At 43.7% G+C, this 20,550-nt stretch overlaps 1 protein-coding gene across 7 annotated transcripts in view; it reads left to right on the top strand.

Moving 5' to 3' along the window:
* BANP (BTG3 associated nuclear protein) overlaps positions 1-20,550 on the top strand; it is a 99,052-nt gene that overhangs the window by 51,480 nt on the left and 27,022 nt on the right. For 4 of the 7 annotated variants that reach the window (XM_010597810.3, XM_010597809.3, XM_064273677.1 and 1 more), the window contains 4 exons: positions 1,318-1,485; positions 8,731-8,861; positions 10,772-10,843; positions 16,387-16,425. In XM_010597810.3, the coding sequence (XP_010596112.1) occupies positions 1,318-1,485; positions 8,731-8,861; positions 10,772-10,843; positions 16,387-16,425 (410 nt within the window). The remainder of the gene's footprint in view (positions 1-1,317; positions 1,486-8,730; positions 8,862-10,771; positions 10,844-16,386; positions 16,426-20,550) is intronic. The other 3 variants (XM_003418065.4, XM_003418063.4, XM_064273676.1) reach the window with 1 other exon arrangement.

Here is a 20,550-nt window from a genome sequence, read left to right as displayed (position 1 = left end):
AGAATTGCCTCTTATGTATGAAGATGAAAAAGTGCTTCTCAGCTACCTTAGGTTGTTGTTCTTTCTGATCCTATAAATCCTAGCCCTTCTTAACCCCCAATTTCTTTTTATCTAGATTAAAGAAATTTTGGTTGCCATTATATTCAGAGTCAAAGACGTCTTAAGCATATGCGCCTGGAAGCATTCGAGAAGTGTCTTTCCAAAACAAAAGAAACTTTTGATATTGAATGTAGGACTTGAAAAACAAACACTTCCTTTGTTTTGATTATTTCTAGTATTTTGGGCTCAATGGGAACAGATTGGAGGGCTTGGGATGGTAATCTGACCCTCAGTAGATAGTCCAAATGCAGTGCTCTTAGTAGTCAAAACAGGATGCTTCTCAGCTTAATCTTTTTATTATTAAAATTTTGAATTTCATCCATCATTTTCCTGTTGATCAGTGAAGTTTCATGAGCCGGTTAGAGAGGGGGCCAGCCTGCTGGCTGAGCCCTTTCTTACGATTCCCACATTCCCAACTGTTAACTTCCTGTAACTGCTCAGTGCGAGAGTAGGCGCTGTGACCTGGGGTCGGGGGTGGGCCTGGTGAGATGGTGGTGTCACCTCTGACCCTGGTGCCCCTCTGTGCCCTCACTGCTGAAGAAGGGTTTCTCTGGGTGTTACTCAGTGGTTACTGAGAGCTCTTTGTGACTTACAAACATGGGTCCCATTAGGTGCTCTGCTGTGAGCGAGGTGAGTTGTAGGGAGACTGTAGGCCTGTGAGGGACTCTTGGGAATGAGGCAGGTGTGAGATGTAACCTCTGCCCTCGGGAGCCGTGCAGTCTAGCTGAGGAAAACGGTCTAGCTGAGGAGGGAGATGGAAATGCAAGCAAAGTCTTGTAAGCCAGTGGCATGTTCAAGAACCATGGGAAGATGTCTCAGGGTCCATTCTAACAGTCCTTCAATTCAACAAAGCATTTGTGATTATACTTGAGTAATACTGTATCTGATCTTGGAAGATGATTTATTGACTAGTTAACTATATTCTCTTATAAATTTGATTTTCTGGATTATTTTCAAAGAGGAGTGGAGGAGAACTCCGTGCTGTAGGTGAGGATTTCAGCAGCAGTCATCCTTTTGTGTTGAAGTTGCTCCCACCTGAGAAGGCAGCCTTTACCTTACAGTGTGTTCCACACGAGAAGGTGGCCTTTATCTCACAATGTATTCCACATGAGAAGGTGGCCTTTACCTCACAGTGCGTCCCACCGGAGAAGGTGGCTTTTACATCACAGCATGTTCCAGACACTTCACAGTGTGTTCATATGGGGTGTGTTCTTTCAGGTCACCTCTTCTATAAATTTGGAATCACGGAATCTGACTGGTATCGAATCAAACAGAGCATTGACTCCAAGTGCCGGACAGCCTGGCGGCGGAAGCAGCGAGGCCAGAGCCTGGCTGTCAAGAGCTTCTCCCGGAGAACCCCATCCTCGTCGTCCTACAGTGCTTCAGGTACACCCTGGCAGCCAGACCTCTCTCCTGCAGCCTCCAGAGCAGTTGGCGTTGTCCTGCGTACAGTGGAATGGCATGAACAGGGCTCGAGTCCCCAGCAGGGCCTCCAACAGTGATTCAGGAAGCAGCAGGCAGAGCCTTCTTCCTGTGGGGGCAGGGGGTGGGAGGGACTAGATGTGACTGGGTGCACCTGGCCCCTCCCTGCTGTGAGGGTGGGAGCCTCAGCCCAGGCCCACTCAGGGCTGGTCAGCCCCACTCCCAGTTGGAGAACTTGTGGATCTACCTGGAGGTTTCCTAGAGAGGAAGGAATTAAGACCAGGGTCTTCACACAGAGCTCACATTAGTTTCTAAACCAAAGGAAGGAGTTTGGTCAGGACAGTGACTGGAGTGGTACAGAACGTACTACCTTCCTGTGCCCTGTGCCTGTTATTTAGCTTCTGGGCATATTGCTGGCTATTTTTGTTTGTTTATTTGTTTTCCCTGCTGGTGACTACACGTGAAGTGGCAGGGTGAAGACTAACTTGTACTTTTTATCTATTTTTTTAGTGTAGGGCTCTGTTGAGCTTTCCTGGAAGATGATGGAAAGCTGCTTCCTTAGACTTCCTTTTTTAAGCAGACGCCATTTAGGCATCGTTGGAGTCATTTCTTTTCCCTGCTAGTAATGACAGTAGGCGTTGGTGTTGCCCTTCACCAAGAGGCTTCAGAAACATTCAGCAAGTGATGACTGGCCTTTCATAGTGATTTCAAACAGAGTTCTTGAAAGTTAAAATGAACTTCACTTTCAGGAGACAAATAAGCGGTGTAGTTGGGGGTGACTCCATGGATCTGTCCTTTGAACCCTGGCCACTGCTGCCTGCAGTGGTTCTAGAAACGCCTCACATGTGGTGCGGGTCAAGCATTGCCTGTACCTGTGCGGTAACTACGTGTGTACCACTCCAGTTAGTAGAGAGATGCACTTATTTTCTTTGGCAAAATATGGCCTTTCTCTTTGTAATAGATGCTGTTTGACAGCTATGTGGTTCAGCGAAGGTAAGAATATTAATGAATTGGAAAGTGTTAGTGTAGGAAAATATTCCTGGTAAACATTTAGTCCCCTTTAGGAGTGGGTGGTTACGGGGGTTCTACATATGATTTATTCAAAGAAGATTTTGAACATCATCTCAAAGAAGAGAAAGCAGATTTATTTCCCTGTGTGCTTTCTTTCTTTCTGGTTGTATGTTGACATAACCACTGTGTCTTTGATGGTGGCAAAAATATTCTTACATATAGGAAAAAAAAATTCTTGGCCAGTATTATTTCCAAAGACCTTGAAACAAAAATAATTATTTAAATTAGTATCATGACTTATTTGTAATTATGGAATTCTGTGAAAAGAATTTTTTAATCTCTACTAATTTTTTTTAAATGTATGGTAGAACATTTTCATCTAGCCTCAAAACATACTGAAGATACCTTAAAAGTTTGAGTGAAGACCAGTAAAGGACACGTGCTGAGAAAGTGGTCCTAAATCTTAAAGCTGTAATTTCTCTAGTGCAGTTGTTTCCGGAGGGGAACAGCTGTCGTGATTTTAATGGTGGTTGTGATGCTGTATTGCACCTTCTAAATCTTTCTAGAGGTATTTTAAAATAGTAAAGGGAGGGGTTTTGTTCAGCTCAGATGACTCTCACTGGCAGAACTTCACACAGTGAAATAAAAGCTATGGGGAAGTTTTGGGAGGTTAGAGGAAGGCACTTTGGATGAACGTGGCTGTCATCTTCCAGGCCCTGTCTGCTCTCAGGGTTGCTTCTCCTCGGGGTCACAACTGTGTACTGATTTCCATAGCCCCTCCCCCTTCTGTTTGCTTTTTCTAAAATCTCTGACTTAAAATATTTCAGTTGTTTTCTTACTCCCCACAGTGTCTCCCTTGGCAGTAGCTCCTGGAACTGTAGTGAGGATTGGGGGTTGGGCTCTGGATCCAGGGCAGAGTGGGCCAGGTCCATCCTGTCGTGACTAGACCCTTTGTCAGTTGGAACAGCTCCTTCGGAAAACACTGCAGGTTACGAACCTGATCACCTGGAGTTCTCTGAGGGTTTCATTCTTTCTGAATCCAACTTCAGGAAGTGTTTTTGTCCCAGTTGTTGTGGTAGTTATCAGATACTGAGTCTTAACTGTTGCCAAATATTTTTGGAGGTGGGAGGTGGCCAGCTATTAAGGGCCACACAAGTTGTACCATTTTTGAGTGGCATGTATGAAAAGTCTCTTAATGAGTGATTTAGATCTTTCTATTACAATCAAGAACTCTACGTCTTAGAAATTAAAAAGAGGTGGCAGTCATGGGGTATGGGTTAAATGCATTTGGTGCATATGGTATGGTAGTCCGTGGCTATTAAAATGGTGTTAAGCCCATTGCCGTCAAGTCAGTTCTGACTCATAGCGACCCTGTGTATGTTACAGAAACGTAACTCATGGGTTGGGATACATTCTTAAATGTTATTAACTGAGAGGGAGCAGATATGAAAACGATCCTTTTAGTATAATCCTGTTTTTATTAAAAATACATAGCCATGTATGGAAAGTGATCAAAAGCCTATACATAGTAATTTTAACAATGATTTTCTCTAGGCAGTGGGAGTATGATTTTTAATTTTTTTCTTTGTGTTTTACTGTAGTTTCCAAATGTCTTACAATAGACACGGTATTCATTTTATAGTTTAAGAAAGTGCTGTTTAAAATTAGGGGTAGGAGAATTCTGCTTTCAGACATAATGCAGTTAACAGGACCAGATTTAATTTTCTTGCCATAGAAATCTGGAGAGAATGTGTAAGATAACGGTTTTTAGACTTTGAACAATAGGCAGCGTAGGACTGTGGTCCTTAAGAGAAGAGAAAACATATGAGCCGACCCCTGCCATCCCCCTGGATTTCTCTCTGGATTCACGGAGCAGCAAGGGGCATTCCAGTCAGAGCATAGCTGTCTCTCTGAGTTGAGGAGACAGATGAGAGTTCAGGGGGAGGCCGAGGCAGCTGAGAGTTGCAGAATAGAGTTCCAAAGAGGAGGGAGTTACATAAAAATGAGCTTCTGAATCTGCACAGGGGTCCGTTTGAGTTTTTTTTTTTTTTTTCCATTTGAGTTTTTACTGAATTCAAACAGGTGCATGCCTAGCGTTGAGAGGCTGGGCAAAGAGTGACTGGGCACCTGTGAGCCGAATGGTTCCTAAGCTCATGGGTCAGGGAGGTGTGTAGGTTTCCACTAGCCAGAGGGGACAGTCCTTATAGGTTCCCATCAACCAGAGTAGAGAATCCTCATTGGTCAAGGCTTTCAGTAGAGGCACCAAAGGCCATGCCTTCCTAGTGGGACTAAACTATCCATAGAGTAAAAGGGATTCTTAAAGATGGGAGGTGGCTACTATTGTGGGCCACACAAGTTGTACCCCTAGATCTGTACTAGCAAAGCTTGTAAACAGGCCATGGAAGGATCAAACTGAACCACTTAATGCTTCTTGAAGGAAACAAGAAAATCTAAACACCCAACAAAGTAAAATTCACAATGTCCAGAATCCAGTCAAAACTGCTGGATATGCCAAGGAGCAGGAAAATTTGACCCATAATCAGAAGAAAAACCAGTCAATAGAAAGGGACCCATTCTAGGGTCAGTCACAAGATGGGAGGGACATAAAAACATTTATTAAAACTATATTCAAAGATTTAAAGGGAAAAAGGAACATAGAGAGGAAAGAGAAGACATGAAACTCCTAGAGATGAGAAATGAGAGTGGCTGCCAGACTGTGCCCTCCACTGATTACACGTACACTTCCTATGAAATTCTCATTTAGTAAGGTTAGTGGCTTACTTCGTCAAGTAAAGAGTGAAAATCCAAGTTAAAATACTTGCGAGGACCTTTAGTAAGGAAGAAGCTCTCAGTGTACAAGATAATTGCTAGATACATTGGACTACATCATCAGGATCCTAAACGATTGCAAAGGAGTAAATCTAATAAGATGGCTACTGCCAAGGTGGCTTTCCCAGACGGAGCATCCAGCAGCATCCTGGCCCTTGGGACAGTCATCCCCCGCACCCCTCAAGCACCATGCGGGGCCCAGTGGCAGGGAGTGACCTGTTCCTCTGTTTAGCCACTTGTTCCCCAGCTCTTTCAGGGCGAATGTTTTTGAACCAGATGAAGGTTTCACTGCCCTTGACCTAGGTGTCCTGCGCACCGTTGTCTGGAGTAGGAGTGAATAAACACTAGCGCGGCTCAGGAAGAGCTTGGAGTTCAAGGGCTTGCTTTTTTAAAATCATGTGAGGGAGAGTAGCATAATCATATTCCTTTGGCCTGGAGGTGTTTATTTGCCAAGGAAGGAGTAAGAATGGATTTCTGTGCTATTATATCTGTTTGATGCTACCATAATAAACGAGGACAAGTGCTTCTTCCCTGTGGATTTGTTGAGAAGCCAAAAGCTTACCAGTCGAGGGCTCTCCTCTTTGCAAGTGCTGGAACTGAATGGGATTTAAGAGAAACATAGAACATTTTCTTTAAAAAAAAAAAAAAATTTTTTTTTTTTTAAGTACGTGCTTTGTAAACTTCAGTTAATTTAATGTTCTCTGTTTTGATTTGCTACATATTTGGCTAAATTTAGGTAAAGCAAAGTAGGTGGTTAGTTGAAGAGAATTCTGGAATTTTTGTCTTTGTTCTTTCTGCCTCTAGTCTTAGCCTAGAAAAGCAAATCTGATACTTAAGGCTATTTGGGTGAAAGAAATAATTCAGCAAACTGTAATTAAGCCAGGATTTTGTTAATTTGGAATTGGTCATAATTCCAGCTGGGGTTGTCTTACTTTTGAATTATCAGTGGGCAAAAAAGGGATTTTTCAAATAAATACTATAATTAAGATTCTAAGCTAAGGCTAGCCTATTCAAAGCCGAATGAATACTGCCAGTTTGGATACAAATCACAAAACCACTAGTTTCAAGGGATTAAAAAAATTAAGTTATTCAAGTGTGTGTATTGCCCTTGCCTCTTGGGCAGCACTGTATGAACTTTTATATGAGCTTGAGTTTAAGATAGCAGGGTTTTACTGTTTAAAATACAACTCAAAGAATGTGAATGGAACCCTTTTCTTTCCACTGGCCTCACTGGTGAGTTGAAAACCTTAGGTGGGTGCATACATGTTGTTGTTGTGTGTCCCTGAGTTGATTTTGACTCATAGTGACTCTTTATGACAGAACTGCCCCATAGGGTTTCCTAGGCTGAAATCTTTATGGGAGCAGATAGCCAGGTCTTTCTCCTGTGGAGCTGCTGGGTGGGTTCGAACCACGAACCTTTCAGTTAGTAGCCAAGTACTTAGCCATTTGCACCACCAGGGCTCCTTGCGTGCTTACGTAGTGCCAGGTATTTTAGAGTTACCAAGAACCAGCTCTTGAAAATGTGCTACCTGCAAATATGTTTGTGCAGCTAATTTTGCTTCCTGAAATGTGAGTCCTCTGGACACGGATGGGGAGGCAGGCCAGGTAGGGGAGGAATGCTGGTCCTTTGCTTAGTTTTCTTACAGTGGTTGGTGGGTGGTGTGATCGAGCCACGGGGAACTCTCTTAGTGCTCCCCCGACCCACATCGGTGGGAGCACCCTCATCTCTGGGCTCTTGCTGTGGCTCTTAAACTATTTTTGATTAGAACAAGTAACCAGTGCCGTTGTATGCACTGGACTGTCCTATCCGTGGAAATTACAATGCATGGGTTTACGTTGGTCCTTACATTGTATAGTTGTAGGTAGCTGTTGATTAAATGGTAATTTTGATAATTTGAATCTTAGGTTTGAAAATCATTTCTATCATACCCACAAATCATATCTTTTATAATTTTTTTAGAACCCCAGGGAGTGTCATTCTTCTTGGTTATGTTTTTGAATTATTTGGGAACTCAGATGTGGTTGATTTTTATTAACATGGGAATAGAAATTATTTGGGAATCTGTTAAGTTATATATTTCTTACTGACCAATGGAGTAGACTTTAAATGTTTGTCCGTGGGCCCTCTTAAAGAGTTTGGAAAAAGTGTGTTCTTCTTTGCATATTTTTAAGTTGACATTTTTAAAAGTTGACATGTTAAATTTTGCAGTGTAGTTTGAAGTAATTGAAAAAGATGCCATTTCGGGCATCCTGTGAGTGTTAGCATTTTAATATTGTTATGCCACCTTTTAAAATGCGTTCAATGGAGTCTGTGTGCCGTGGCAATCTGATACCAGCATTGAGCTATAAAAAAGATACAAAAAATATTCCTTTAATAGTCATGATTTTACATCATTTCCTTTTGTCTTTCTACTCACATTAACATTATTCTCTCACAGAATTTCATCCTAATGTAATATATTTTTATGCTTGGAAGTTCTTTTATCGATCAGTCCATCATATTTCTCTGCAACAAAGTTTTATATAATATATATATACATATATATGTAAATTTTTAAAAATTACTGAGCCCTTAATGTTCTAAATGTTTTTTAAAGATTCTTCCAATTGAGTTTTATAAAATTAACACCAGTACATCAAAACGAGTTCGTGGGTGGTGCAGTTAAGCAGTCGACTGTTAGCTGAAAGATTGCTGTTTCGAGCCCACCAGAGGCCCCTGGGAAGACAGGCCTGGTGATCTGCTTCCAAAAAGTCACAGCCTTGAAAACTCTATGGAGCAGTTCTACTCTGCACACATGGGGTCGCCATGAGTCAGAATCAACTTGACAGAAAGTAACAACATCAAAAACAAATGCATCTCATCTTGACTCTTAAGTAGAAAGTTAAATTTTATTGGAAATGCCTCTTTAAACGAGATGGATGGAGTCGTTTCCCCCCAGTTTGATTATGCATGGATAAAGCTTATGTATTGCTAGTTTAAAACAGGGTTTAATATAAATTTTATTTCTGTTTTCATTTTTCTAGATTATATTCTGAGGGAACTCATTTTTAAATAAGTAGATGGGAGAGAAGGAGTTTTGTTATAGCAGGGTCCCTCAATTCTTTAGATTCCTCTGATCTTCTGTCAGAAATCTCAATGATCTCAAACTTATTATTAACCATCTCACGCAAAAAATTGTCTCGCCCCAAATGCGGCCGCTGTTCCTCTGCTCAGACCCATTGCCTAGAGTCTAAATGGGAGGAATTTCTTGCCTCCTCTGGGATTTGGGACGAGGGGCAAGAAAGAACCTGGGGGTGATCTGTGCATTGGTTCGTCGACTGTCCTACTTCCTGGGAACTTTTGTAACGCCCCCCCATATGTCCCCACAGAAACGATTCTGAGCACCCCGCAACCCGCCAGTGAGATCCCACAGCCCCAGCCGCAGGCCCTGCACTACACCCTGGCCAATGCCCAGCAGGTCCAGATCCACCAAATCGGAGAAGATGGACAAGTCCAAGTAGTACGTACTCCCTATCGCTACCGTCTCAGTGGTGAAGGGGAGTCGGCTGCACTGGAGGGGTGGGCAGTGGGAAGAGAGGAGAGCCCCAGGAAGGAGTGTACCTGCTGTCCACATTTCTGGAGCACATTGATAGCTTGGGTTGAGGTAAAAGCGCATGTTGTAAAGGACAAGTCGTTCTGGGTGCGAGCGTTCATGTTTCATAGATCACGGCCAGTCACTCAGCAGCCTGTAATTGATGCGTAAAGACCAGCATTCAGTGGCCTTTAATTGATACATGAGGGCCAGGCCCTGGCCCCTTATGCTCCTCTCCCCTAGGCCTGCCAGGAAGGTTAGTGTTGCCCATCTGTGCGAGAGTGTCAGCTCCGAGTTCAGGCCGTTCAGCAGTCACAGCAGCTCTCTGGGGAAGTGCTGCAGACAGTTCTCACAGTCCAGGAGCCCTGGGGCCCTTGTACTTAGGGAAGGAAAGTCCCTTCCTTCTGTGGTCAGTGAGTGAGCAGCCTTAGTCACCGTGCAGCACTCACTTTGAAGTTGTTCAGCACGCACTCAACCCACGTAATTGCTTCCGTCAGTGATATGCCAGAATGGCCTTCATAACCCTCTCTTGTGACGGGCCAATGCTCTTTCATATCTGTGACATATTGTAGCCTGAGCGGGGCAGCAAGTGCCATGCCCTGAGGGGTCAATTCCAAGGGGGACAGCCCTTCATAAACCTTTCGTGAGTTTCTGTGGTAGGAAGGAAAAGTCTTGTCTGGAAACTTTGCTGGGGGACATTTTAATCACACCACTGGCATCTTGTTGATAGTTTTAATCATGGCCAAACTCATGGGAGCATTTGAAGATGGTGCCATCGTTGTACTGCTAGTCTATCATGGCTTCGTCCAGGAAACAAGCTCCTAATATGTTGAGATTCCGTCCCAGGGTGGCCCATCCCTGTGCTGCGGCGGCACTGAGCAGGCCACCGGGAGAGGGGCAGGCTCTTGGAAAATGCTGAATGAGAACTTTTAAGTCGGGTTTCTTCTTCTTCCAGAGGCGATGAAACAATTATAAATAGTGAATTCTTTGTTTAATTGTCATTCACAAAGGCAGTTACTCTTTTTAGTAAGAAAGTCCTTTGAAAGAATTCCAGAAGAGATAACTCTGACTTAGGGTTTACATAGGCATGTAAAGTGAAAGCAACGGAAAGTCTACAGTAGTTTATTTTACGGTCCATTTGACTGTGATAGAATTATAAATAAGATAACGGATATTAATTTCATTTCATGAAGCTAAAGTTTATAGGACTTGTTTGTCTACCCATGTCTATAAGGCATAAATGCATTTTAGTTGGATTCTTTGATTTCAGGAACCACATTTATTAGTGTTTACTTGAGCTGTTTAAATAGTTATGTGTTTCTTTTATTCGAAAAATCTGTCCAGTTTTCAAGTAGATGCACGTGTGTAACTACTGCACCCCTAGTCACACACTGCTGTGTGGGCCTTCCAGCACCCCTGATAGCTGCCCGAGCTCTCCCTGGGCTTCCCAACTATGTTGCTGGTCCCTCGGAGTGGGGAGCAGGATTTAAACTAAAGACTTCATTCTAATTTTCTGGGGAATTTCTGTTTCCGTTTTTTCTACGTGCCGTTCACATTCTTAAATTTACTTGTTCAGTAAGAGTTAACAGATTTTTCCTAGGACCCATTGCTTTTGTAAGAATTACTGTAAAATACTTTGTATATATCATATAGTAAAAATAAAAGAGGCTATTTAAGTAAGCTTACACTGGCCCATGTTATATGGCACTACTGAGGGCTGAGTTGTCTTTTCTTGGATTGTGAGCAGGTAATCCAGAACAAAAACTGCAGAAAGTGTTTCGTGTTTCTCTTGGTTTTGATTGTCTTCTGATGCTTCTTGCTGTTTTCTCTTGCTGTGGATCCCACAGGGCCACCTCCACATCGCCCAGGTGCCTCAAGGGGAGCAGGTCCAGATCACACAGGACAGCGAGGTGAGTCTGCTGGTGAGGCTACCCCCCTCCCCACCAGTGCTGCTGGTGGAGGGCACTGTGCCACTGGCACGCCCAGACCTCCATCTGTGTCCGGATGAGACATATAGGGAATGTCCTCAGATGGCACTGACTTCTGGCAATGGCCAGCTGACTTCCTGGGCCAAATCTCAGGCTCTGCCTGCTACTCTGGGGCTGCCACCGTCTGCCCTCACCGCAGCTGCCAGGTTGTCTATACAACTTCTTGTCCCCTTTTGTCTTTTCTTTTTTCACTACTACTTCCAAAATTTTTTTCATCACCGGAACCAGAAACCCTGTACCCACGGCCCCTTTCCTTTTTTTTTTTTTAATAATTTTTATTGTGCTTTAAGTGAAAGTTTACAAATCAAGTCAGTCTTTCACACAAAAACTTATATACACCTTGCTACATACTCTCGCTTACTCTCCCCCTAATGACACAGCCCGCTCTCTCCCTCCACTCTTCTCTTTTCACGTCCATTTCGCCATCTTCTAACCCCCTCTACCCTCTCATTTCACCTCCAGGCAGGAGATGCCAACATAGTCTCAAGTGTCCACCTGATCCAAGAAGCTCACTCCTCACCAGCATCCCTCTCCAACCCATTGTCCAGTCTAATCCATGTCTGAAGAGTTGGCTTCGGGGATGGTTTCTGTCCTGCTCCAACAGAGGGTCTGGGGGCCATGACCACTGGGGTCCTTCTAGTCTCAGTCAGACCATTAAGTCTAGTCTTTTTATGAGAATTTGGGGTCTGCATCCCACTGCTCTCCTGCTCCCTCAGGGGTTCTCAGTTGTGTTCCCTGTCAGGGCAGTCATCAGTTGTAGCCGGGCACCATCTAGTTCTTCTGGTCTCAGGATGATGTAGTCTCTGGTTCATGTGGCCCTTTCTGTCTCTTGGGCTTGCAGTTGCCTTGTGTCCCTTGTGTTCTTCATTCTCCTTTGATCCAGGCGGGTTGAGACCAATTTATGCATCTTAGATGGCTGCTTGCTAGCGTTTATGACCCCAGATGCCACTCTTCAAAGTAGGGTGCAGAATGTTTTCTTAATAGATTTTATTATGCCAATTGACTTAGATATCCCCTGAAACCATGGTCCCCAGACCCCTGCCCCCGCTACACTGGCCTTTGAAGCATTCAGTTTATTCAGGAAACTTCTTTGTTTTGGTTTAGTCCAATTGTGCTGTTCTCTCCTGTATTGTGTGTTGTCTTTGCCTTCACCTAAAGTAGTTCTTATCTACTATCTAATTAGTGAATACCCCTCTCAAAAAAAACCTCTCCCAGCCCCCCTCCCCCCTCACGTAACCGCAAAAAGAATGTTTTCTTCTCAGTTTAAACTATTTCTTAAGTTCTTATAATAGTGGTCTTATACAATATTTGTCCTTTTGCAACTGACAAATTCCACTCAGCATAATGCTTTCCGGGTTACTCCATGTTATGAAATGTTTCACAGATTCCTCGCTGTTCTTCATTGATGCATAGTATTCCATTGTGTGAATATACCATAATTTATTTATCCATTCATCCATCGATGGGCACCTTGGTTGCTTCCATCTTTGTGCTATTTTAAACAGTGGTGCAGTAAACATGGGTGTGCATATATCTGTTCGTGTAAAAGCTCTTATTTCTCTAGGATATATTCCAAGGAGTGGGACTGCTGGATCATATGGTAGTTCTGTTTCTAGCTTTTTAAGGAAGTGCCAAATCGATTTGCAAAGTGGTTGTACCATTTGACATTCCCACCAGCAGTGTAGAAGTGTTCCAGTCTCTCCCAGCCTCTCCAACATTTGTTATTTTGTATTTTTTGGATTAATACCAGCCTTGTTGGAGTGAGATGAAATCTCATTGTAGTTTTGATCTGCATTTCTCTAATGGCTAATGATTGTGAGCATTTCCTCATGTATCTGTTAACTACCTGAATGTCTTCTTTAATGAAGTATCTACATTTTTTTTTTTCTACTCATATCTTTTGCCCATTTTTTAATTGGGTTATTTGTCTTTTTGTAGTTGAGTTTTTGTAGTATCATGTAGATTTTAGAGATCAGGCGCTGATCGGAAATGTCATAGCTAAAAACTTTTTCCCAGTCTGTAGGTAGTCTCCTTACTCTTTTGGTGAAGTCTTTGGATGAGCGTAGGTGTTTGATTTTTAGGAGCTCCCAGTTATCATGTTTTTTCTTCTGCATTCTTAATAACGTTCTGTATACTGTTTATGCCATGTATTAGGGCTCCTAACGTTGTCCCTATTTTTTCTTCCCTGATCTTCATCATTTTAGATTTTATATTTAGTTCTTTGATCCATTTTGAGCTCGTTTTTGTGCATGGAGTGAGGTATGGGTCTTGTTTCATTTTTTTGCAGATGAATATCCACTTATGCCAGCACCATTTGTTAAAAAGACTGTCTTTTCCCCATTTAACTGTTTTGGGGCCTTTGTCAAATATCAGCTGCTCATATGTGGATGGATTTATGTCTGGATTCTCAATTCTGTTCCATTGGTCCATGTATCTGTTGTTGTACCAGTACCAGGCTGTTTTGACTACTGTGGCAGTGCAGTATAGTAGGTTCTAAAATCAGGTAAAGTAAGGCCTCCCACTTCATTCTTCTTTTTCAGTAATGCCTTTTTTATCTGGGGCCTCTTTCCCTTCCATGTGAAGTTGGTGATTTGTTTCTCCATCTCATTAAAGGATGTCGTTGAGATTTGGATCGGAATTGCATTAAATGTATAGATCGCTTTTGGTAGAATAGACATTTTTATAATGCTAAGTTTTCCTATCCATGAGCAAGGTATGTTTTTCCGCTTGTGTAAGTCTCTTTTGATTTCTTGCAGAAGTGTACTGTAGTTTTCTTTGTATAAGTCTTTTACATCTCTGGTAAGATTTATTCCTAAGTATTTTATCTTCTTGGGGGCTACTGTAAATAGCATTGAGTTGGTGATTTCCTCTTCGATGTTCTTTTTGTTGGTGTAGAGGAATCCAGCTGATTTTTGTATTTTTATCTTGTATCCCGATACTCTGCTGAACTCTTCTATTAGTTTCAGTAGTTTTCTTAAGGATTCCTTAGGGCTTTCTGTATATAAGATCATGTCATCTGCAAATAGAGATACTTTTACTTCCTTCTTGCCAATCTGGATGCCCTTTATTTCTTTATCTAGCCTAATTGCTCTGGCTAGGACTTCCAACACAATGTTGAGTAAGAGCGGTGATAAAGGGCATCCTTGTTTGGTTCCCGGTCTCAATGGGAAGGCTTTCAGGCTCTCTTCATTTAGGGTGATGTTGGCTGTTGGCTTTGTATAAATGCTCTTTATTATGTTGAGAAATTTTCATTCTATTCCTATTTTGCAGAGAGTTTTTATCATGAATGGGTGTTGAACTTTGTCAGATGCCTTTTCTGCATCAATTGATAAAATCATGTGATTCTTGTCTTTTGTTTTATTTATGTGGTGGATTACATGCCCCTTTTCTATTGAAAGACTCTTCAGTACTGAAGCTTTTGCTCTGGCTGGGGCTGCCCTCTGAGCATCTCTTTCCCAGCCACATCTTCCTCCATCTGCAAGGCAGCTGAGCTTATGCCGCCAGCTCCCCCTGTTCTTCCTGCCCCAAGAGGGGGTCCTGGTTCTCCGCTCTGAGGAGTGTGTGACAGGGACCTGCCTGGGGGCCATGTGGGCTGACACATCTCCTCAGTGTACACACATGGACTCAGCGCCCTCATTTGGCCTTGTGTTGGGTTTCCTCCATGCACAGCTGTCAGCTCTCTGAGGGCAGGGTTGTGCTGTGCACGGTAGTGTTGGGCACCATGCCAGCCTATAGGGGCACTCAGAAAAGACCATTGGAGGCAGCTTTAGGAAGCTTCATTGAAAAGTTGCTGAGCACTGTGCCATGGGGGCCCTGGGGAGCAGCATCCCAAGAAGGTGACAGTGTAATTAGGGACCAGTTGTTGCTGTGTCATGTATTGGTGCATAGTTGAGAGGGTGGAGGTTCTTCATGTTATAGACTTAAGGCCCACCAAGAGTCCTGGGGAAGAGAGGGGAGTTAGCGTCCCTGTGGAGGGCGCTGTCTGCATTTGGCCTGGTTGGGGTCAGCCCTGAGTATGCAGGGCAGGTTGGGGTCATGCCTGTCTGCCCTCTCTCTGGGCCACTGGACCCCAGACATCTGGCTGCTTTGTTGCTGGTGCTAAAAGTAGTTTTAGAATTTTCCCTTACTTTACAACCGTTTTGGAAAACGATATAGCACTTCCTTAAAAAGCTAGAAATAGAAATATTATACAGCCCAGCAGTCGCACTCCTAGGAATATATCCTGGAGAAATCAGAGCCTTCACGTGAATAGACACATGCACACTCATGTTCATTGCAGCATTGTTCACAATAGCAAAAAGATGGAGGAAACCTAAGTGCCCATCAGCAGGTGAATGGATAAACAAACTACGGTACATATACACAATGGAATACTACGCAATGATAAAGAATCATGGTGAATCTGTGAAATATCTCACAACATGGATGAATCTGGAGGGCATTATGGTGAGTTAAGTAAGTCAGCCACAAAAGGACAAATACTGTATGAGACCACTATTATAAAAACTCATGAAAAGGTTTGCACACAGAAAGAAACAATCTTTGGTGATTACGAGGGAGGGGAGGAGTGGGTGGGGAAAGACACTAGCTAGACGATAGATAATTGGTAACTTTGGTGAAGGGTAAGATAGTACACAATAGTGGGGAAGTCAGCACAAAAGAGAAAGTAAGAAAGAAAAAGAGAATTCGCCCTTACTTGAATCTCGGTTTTTTATTATCACGTTTGCCTTTTTTTTTTTCCAGTTTTCACAGTGAGACTGTCTTGTATCTGTAATTCAGTCTTTTCTTCCCATTAGGAATTGACTAATGAATTAGAAGGAATTGCTGATAGTACTAATGATTCCTTTTGTGGTGGTGCAATATGTAGTCAGTATTGTTTTCACAATAAAACCTCACCCTGTTCATTTAAATAGCATTTTGTTAAAACAAAGAGACAGTCCCCAGAGCCGACCACACTTACAGCCATGCTTTGCGCAACAAGTGAACATGCATTTTCATCTGGTGAGATCCGAGCACGAGCTACGGTCAGGTTGATTGTGTTGAGCTGATGTCAGTTGTCTGGTGGTGACAGTGTCCTCACATTGTATCAGAGGTCCCTGCTGGGAACAGTTGATGGTAGGAACATGGGACACCTCAGTGCTAGTTTTCAACTTCTGTGAGTCTAAAATTCTTTCCACATAAAGAGCTTTAAAAGAATGATATTTTCATTTGGGGCCAGAGGGGATGGGTGCAAGGTTTTTTGGAGTTGCTTTGTTTTTATACACACACAAAAAATAGTATCTGTAAGCTCAGCTGTTTTGTTTAGGGGTTTCGATTGTTACAAGGGGTCAGGTTTTTGTAGACTTAGCGTCAGTGGTCTTCCAAGAGTCAGCACATGACTCTCATGGCCTCCAACGACACTTGCCTCTGTTTCAGCACGTCTTAGAGTTGCTTTTGACCCTCTCCTTTTTGTGTTTCTTTCACAGGGCAACCTACAGATACATCACGTTGGACAGGATGGGCAGGTAAGCGCTCACCTGTCCTTCTTCCTGCCTGCTTCCTGCAGCCCTCCCTCGGGTCTCGGGCATCGCGTTGCTGTGGTGGTGCTGCTGCAGCCGAGAGCAGGCGGAGGCGCCAGGCTCCTGGCGGCAGCGTCCGCACGGGCTCTGCGGGGCCGCGCCTGCCTCTTCTGGACTTGCACCGTCGCTTTCTGCCGTAGAGTAGACCTTTGCTGTATATCTATTGTCATTTTTTGCAAATTTACACGAATGTTGTTGATAATTGTGTTTGTACACTTAGCTGTCTAATAGAAGAAGGTAGATTTGATAATGTCGATTGTTGTCAAGCTCAAACAACTTGCCGTTTTTCTAATTTGTGACAAAAAGAGTAACCATTAACTGAACACACCTGATATGAACGTTTTTACAAAGCGAAGTGCCCAACCTGTGAGGGACCCTGGGTACTGATCTTTCCAGCATCAGGTGAAATCACGGGTGAGTTTGAGTGTTTATACTTTGATGTCCTTTTGAATAGAGGTTCTGTTAGAGAAACTATCATACCATCAGAATAACTGGACAAGGTGTCGAGGTGGGCGTCTTCTTTTTTTACAAGACGTAACTTATGAAATTGATTGTAAGAACCTTAAATGTCAATCTCATTTGTTCTCGAGGTCATGACACTTGTGGTTGGAAACCAAGGGCATATTCTTCCCTGGAAGCGTGCGGCCCCTTTGCCATAGACTGGGAAGTGCTGTGTCCACTGTGCCGGGGCCGGGCACCCAGGAGGGGATGTGGAGAGCATGGAACGAAACCCTAGGGCTTTCTCTCAAACCTTCAGAGGGTGTCATGGGAGAAATGCTATAAACCTTAAAGAGTCTAAGGTTTAAACTGGAGTTTAAATTGGAGTTTCTTATTTTGACAGTCTCACCTGAAAAATTCCCATGGTGTTTTAATCAGGTAGTCCTGAAGCGGTAATAATATATAAAAGAGTTGCCTGCCTTGGAAAAGAACCAGAAAGCCGAAGAAATCCAGAGTTTTAAGAATCCGCGTCATTTTTTCTGAAGTCGTACTGTCTTGGTGGTTAATTTGAGGTTGTCGATCAGGACCAATATGAGTAGATAATCATTAAGTTTACGTTTGCATGTTTCTCACATTCCGTCGAGAGGGGCCGGCAGAAAGCTGGGTTCTTAGTGGTTTATCTCTTCCTTACTGGCTTGTTTTATACTGGTAGTGAAACTTTATTTTAATGGAAATGTCGTTGGACTTTAATTCCTACGAAGGGTAAGGCACGTTGCCTTTTACATTCCCTTTGTTTCTGTCTTTATTCTTGAGCACGCTTCCACCTGAAATCTGTTTTTAATATAATCAGGTTTTTTTATTGTATTAATAGAATGTTACTGCTTTGAAGGCGCCTTGGTGGCACAGTAGTTAATTGCTTGGCTTCTAACTGAAAGGTTGGAGGTTCAAACCCATCCAGCAGCTCCATGGGAGAAAAGACCTGATGATCTGCTCACGTAAAGACCACAGCCTTGGAAACTCTGTGGGGCGGTTCTACTTTGTCTTACAGGGCTGCTGAGTCAGAATCGACTCAGCGACAGTGGGTTTGGTTTTTTTTGGCGGGGGGTGGTTATTAGCAAGTGAAGTGTTGGGTGGTATGAGGCATTATGTATGCATGATTTAAAATCCCAAATTACAGTTCACAGTGTGATTGCCAAGGGTTTGGGCTTGGCGGGCGTGTGTTATACCAGTCAGGGTATTGGGATGGAAAAGGTTGAGGATGATTGTTCTGACGACTTGGGGAAAAGTCTCAATCACATTTCTTACTAAATGCTTGTGGAGCAGAACGAGAGTTCTGGTCAGGACAGCCTCTTCCTGCTGTCCCTTCCTGAACCAGGAAGTCAGACTTGGCCCTGCAGAAAATGGAACACGGTCTTCCACACATGGTAAGTTACACGGAAAGGCAAAGGCATGGAGTTGAGCTCAGGCACACTTTGGCAACCTGTACTTTCTGGGCCCTGCCCCTCTATACCTAAAAATATTTGTGGAATTGTATGGACGTTTTAACCATGGCAAGACATTAAAAAAAATAGCAAAAAAATTTTTAAGTGAATAATACAGGATTAGAATTTGGCCCAATTTTGTACATTAATTAGGAATGACGCAGTTAAAAATTTGTTTTGGGAGCAACCCTTAAATTCCAATAGATGATGGCTTGTGTTCCTATAATACAGTGTCCTTTTACTGAAACTTACTTCTGGCATAGCACATAAATTCCAGGTGGAGGTCAGAGCACCATTTCCACTCCCCATCTTGGAGCCCATTGCCTGCAGCCTGTGCCAGCTCCAGCTCATGACTCTGCTGCTCCCTCCACAGGCCTGTCCTGGGGACAGCGAAGGGGATCATCTTCTGTATTCAAGCAGACAGGAGACTTCCTTGAAGGTCCAAGGAGATGTTACCTGTCTACAGTTAATGCTTGTTCTGTTGACAGATGCTCTAGGAAGCAGAGAGGCTGGGGATGGGCTCGAGTGTGCTCTGTGCTCCAGAGCTGGTAGGCTGGGAGAGCAAGGGCCCACGGAACTTTCTTCTGCACGTACATAGGGCTACTTTGTCATTAGACCATCTCCTGGGAAATGGAATAATTGGAATAAGATGACCTTTGAACCCCCTTCGACTTTACTATTTGAATTGGAGTCTCAAGTGGGGGCTGCCATAAGCAACCCCCCACAGATTACAGCAGGTCAGGATTTTATTTTGACATGGAGCTCCAGTGGTCCTCACGCCCCATAGGGTATGTGTGGGAACTGGCATTGCCAGTGGACTTACAGTGTGGGAATTGTTCCTGCTGTGGTGCACCCAGTGTAAACAAGAGCCTGCTGAGCTCACACACTCTGGGACGCAGAGCTTTCTACCAGACTTCATATCAAAACCAGACGTCTTCTGTAACTCATTTAAGTGTGCTTACCCCAAAATGCATTACTTTTCTCTCTTATTTCTCTAAAGATAATTGTTTTCTTGGGGGCTGAGATGACGGTAGGCACAGGTAGAGTTTTAATTACAGTAGGCTGTAATATCCTCAGATAAAGCACACACCCGTCTCCAGAAAGTCTGCTCATGCTGTCCAGCCACTCGCCAGCTGTGCATTCAGCATCAACAAGGGCTCACAGCCTTGTCATTTGGGTCTGTTCCTGATGTTCCAGGCAGGGTCTAACTGGGATAAGCCTCGCTAAATATAGATGAGTATTCTTTCAGTTAGCATATGTGCCTATTGTGATGGGTTGGGAGGCTTCGAATTGCCATGAAGCAGAATGAGTGCCTGTGTCCCCACGTCATCACTTCAGTGGGAATCATGGCTGAACAAGAAGTTTCCCTGCCAGTAAAACCACAGCCATGCCCTGGCGTTGGCGCTGTGTCACCCAGGAGCCGAGTTCTGAACCCACCTGTGTTAGAACCAGCTGGGAACGAGTGCAGACTCAGTTGTGTGCAAGTGTGAGTTGTCTCAGAGTGCCCTTCCTGTCAGGGCCGGGCAGATAGGAGGCCCTACTGGGAAGGGGCTTACGGGTCCTCTGTGATGGGACGGCTCTGTCAAGGTGGCGAACACACAGAAACCAGTGGGAGTCAAGGAGATGCGAGTGCTAGGGTGATGAGTATTGCCTTAGGTAAGCCACAGGCACAACTAACTAGCTATCTAATTCCCTTCGTCCCTCCCTCCTCCTCCATCCTTCTTCCTTTCCTTCTGTGTTGGGTGCCTGCTGCTGACCGGTCCTAGGCCAGGAGCTGGAGAAGCACCAGCAAATGAGGCAGACATGGTCTTGCTTATATCCAAGTAGATTCTCATCACCCTTTATACTTGGCCTCCTGAGTTTTGGAGCCAGCTTGCCTCTCCTTTCTCCCAAATGGCTCTTTCTTCATGTTTCTCATTTCTCTTCTTATTGTTGTGCTCTCACTGGTCACCTTCAACTCTTTGCAGTCAGGCACAGATTTTTCTCTCCTATTCTGTTTCAGTTCCTTGTCACACGTCATCACTGTTAGCCATGTCCCCTGTGAATGTCTCTTTCCTCCTTTTTGTGTCCACTGACAGCTGTTGCAGTGACCCCTGGATTAATTGATACTCACTCACCTGGGTTGTATTGGCCTGTCTTCAGATTCCTTTTA

The sequence above is a fragment of the Loxodonta africana genome, chromosome 21, assembly GCF_030014295.1.
Source record: "Loxodonta africana isolate mLoxAfr1 chromosome 21, mLoxAfr1.hap2, whole genome shotgun sequence".
Classification (NCBI taxonomy): Eukaryota; Metazoa; Chordata; class Mammalia; order Proboscidea; family Elephantidae; genus Loxodonta; species Loxodonta africana.
This window is presented reverse-complemented; position numbering and strand designations above follow the sequence as displayed.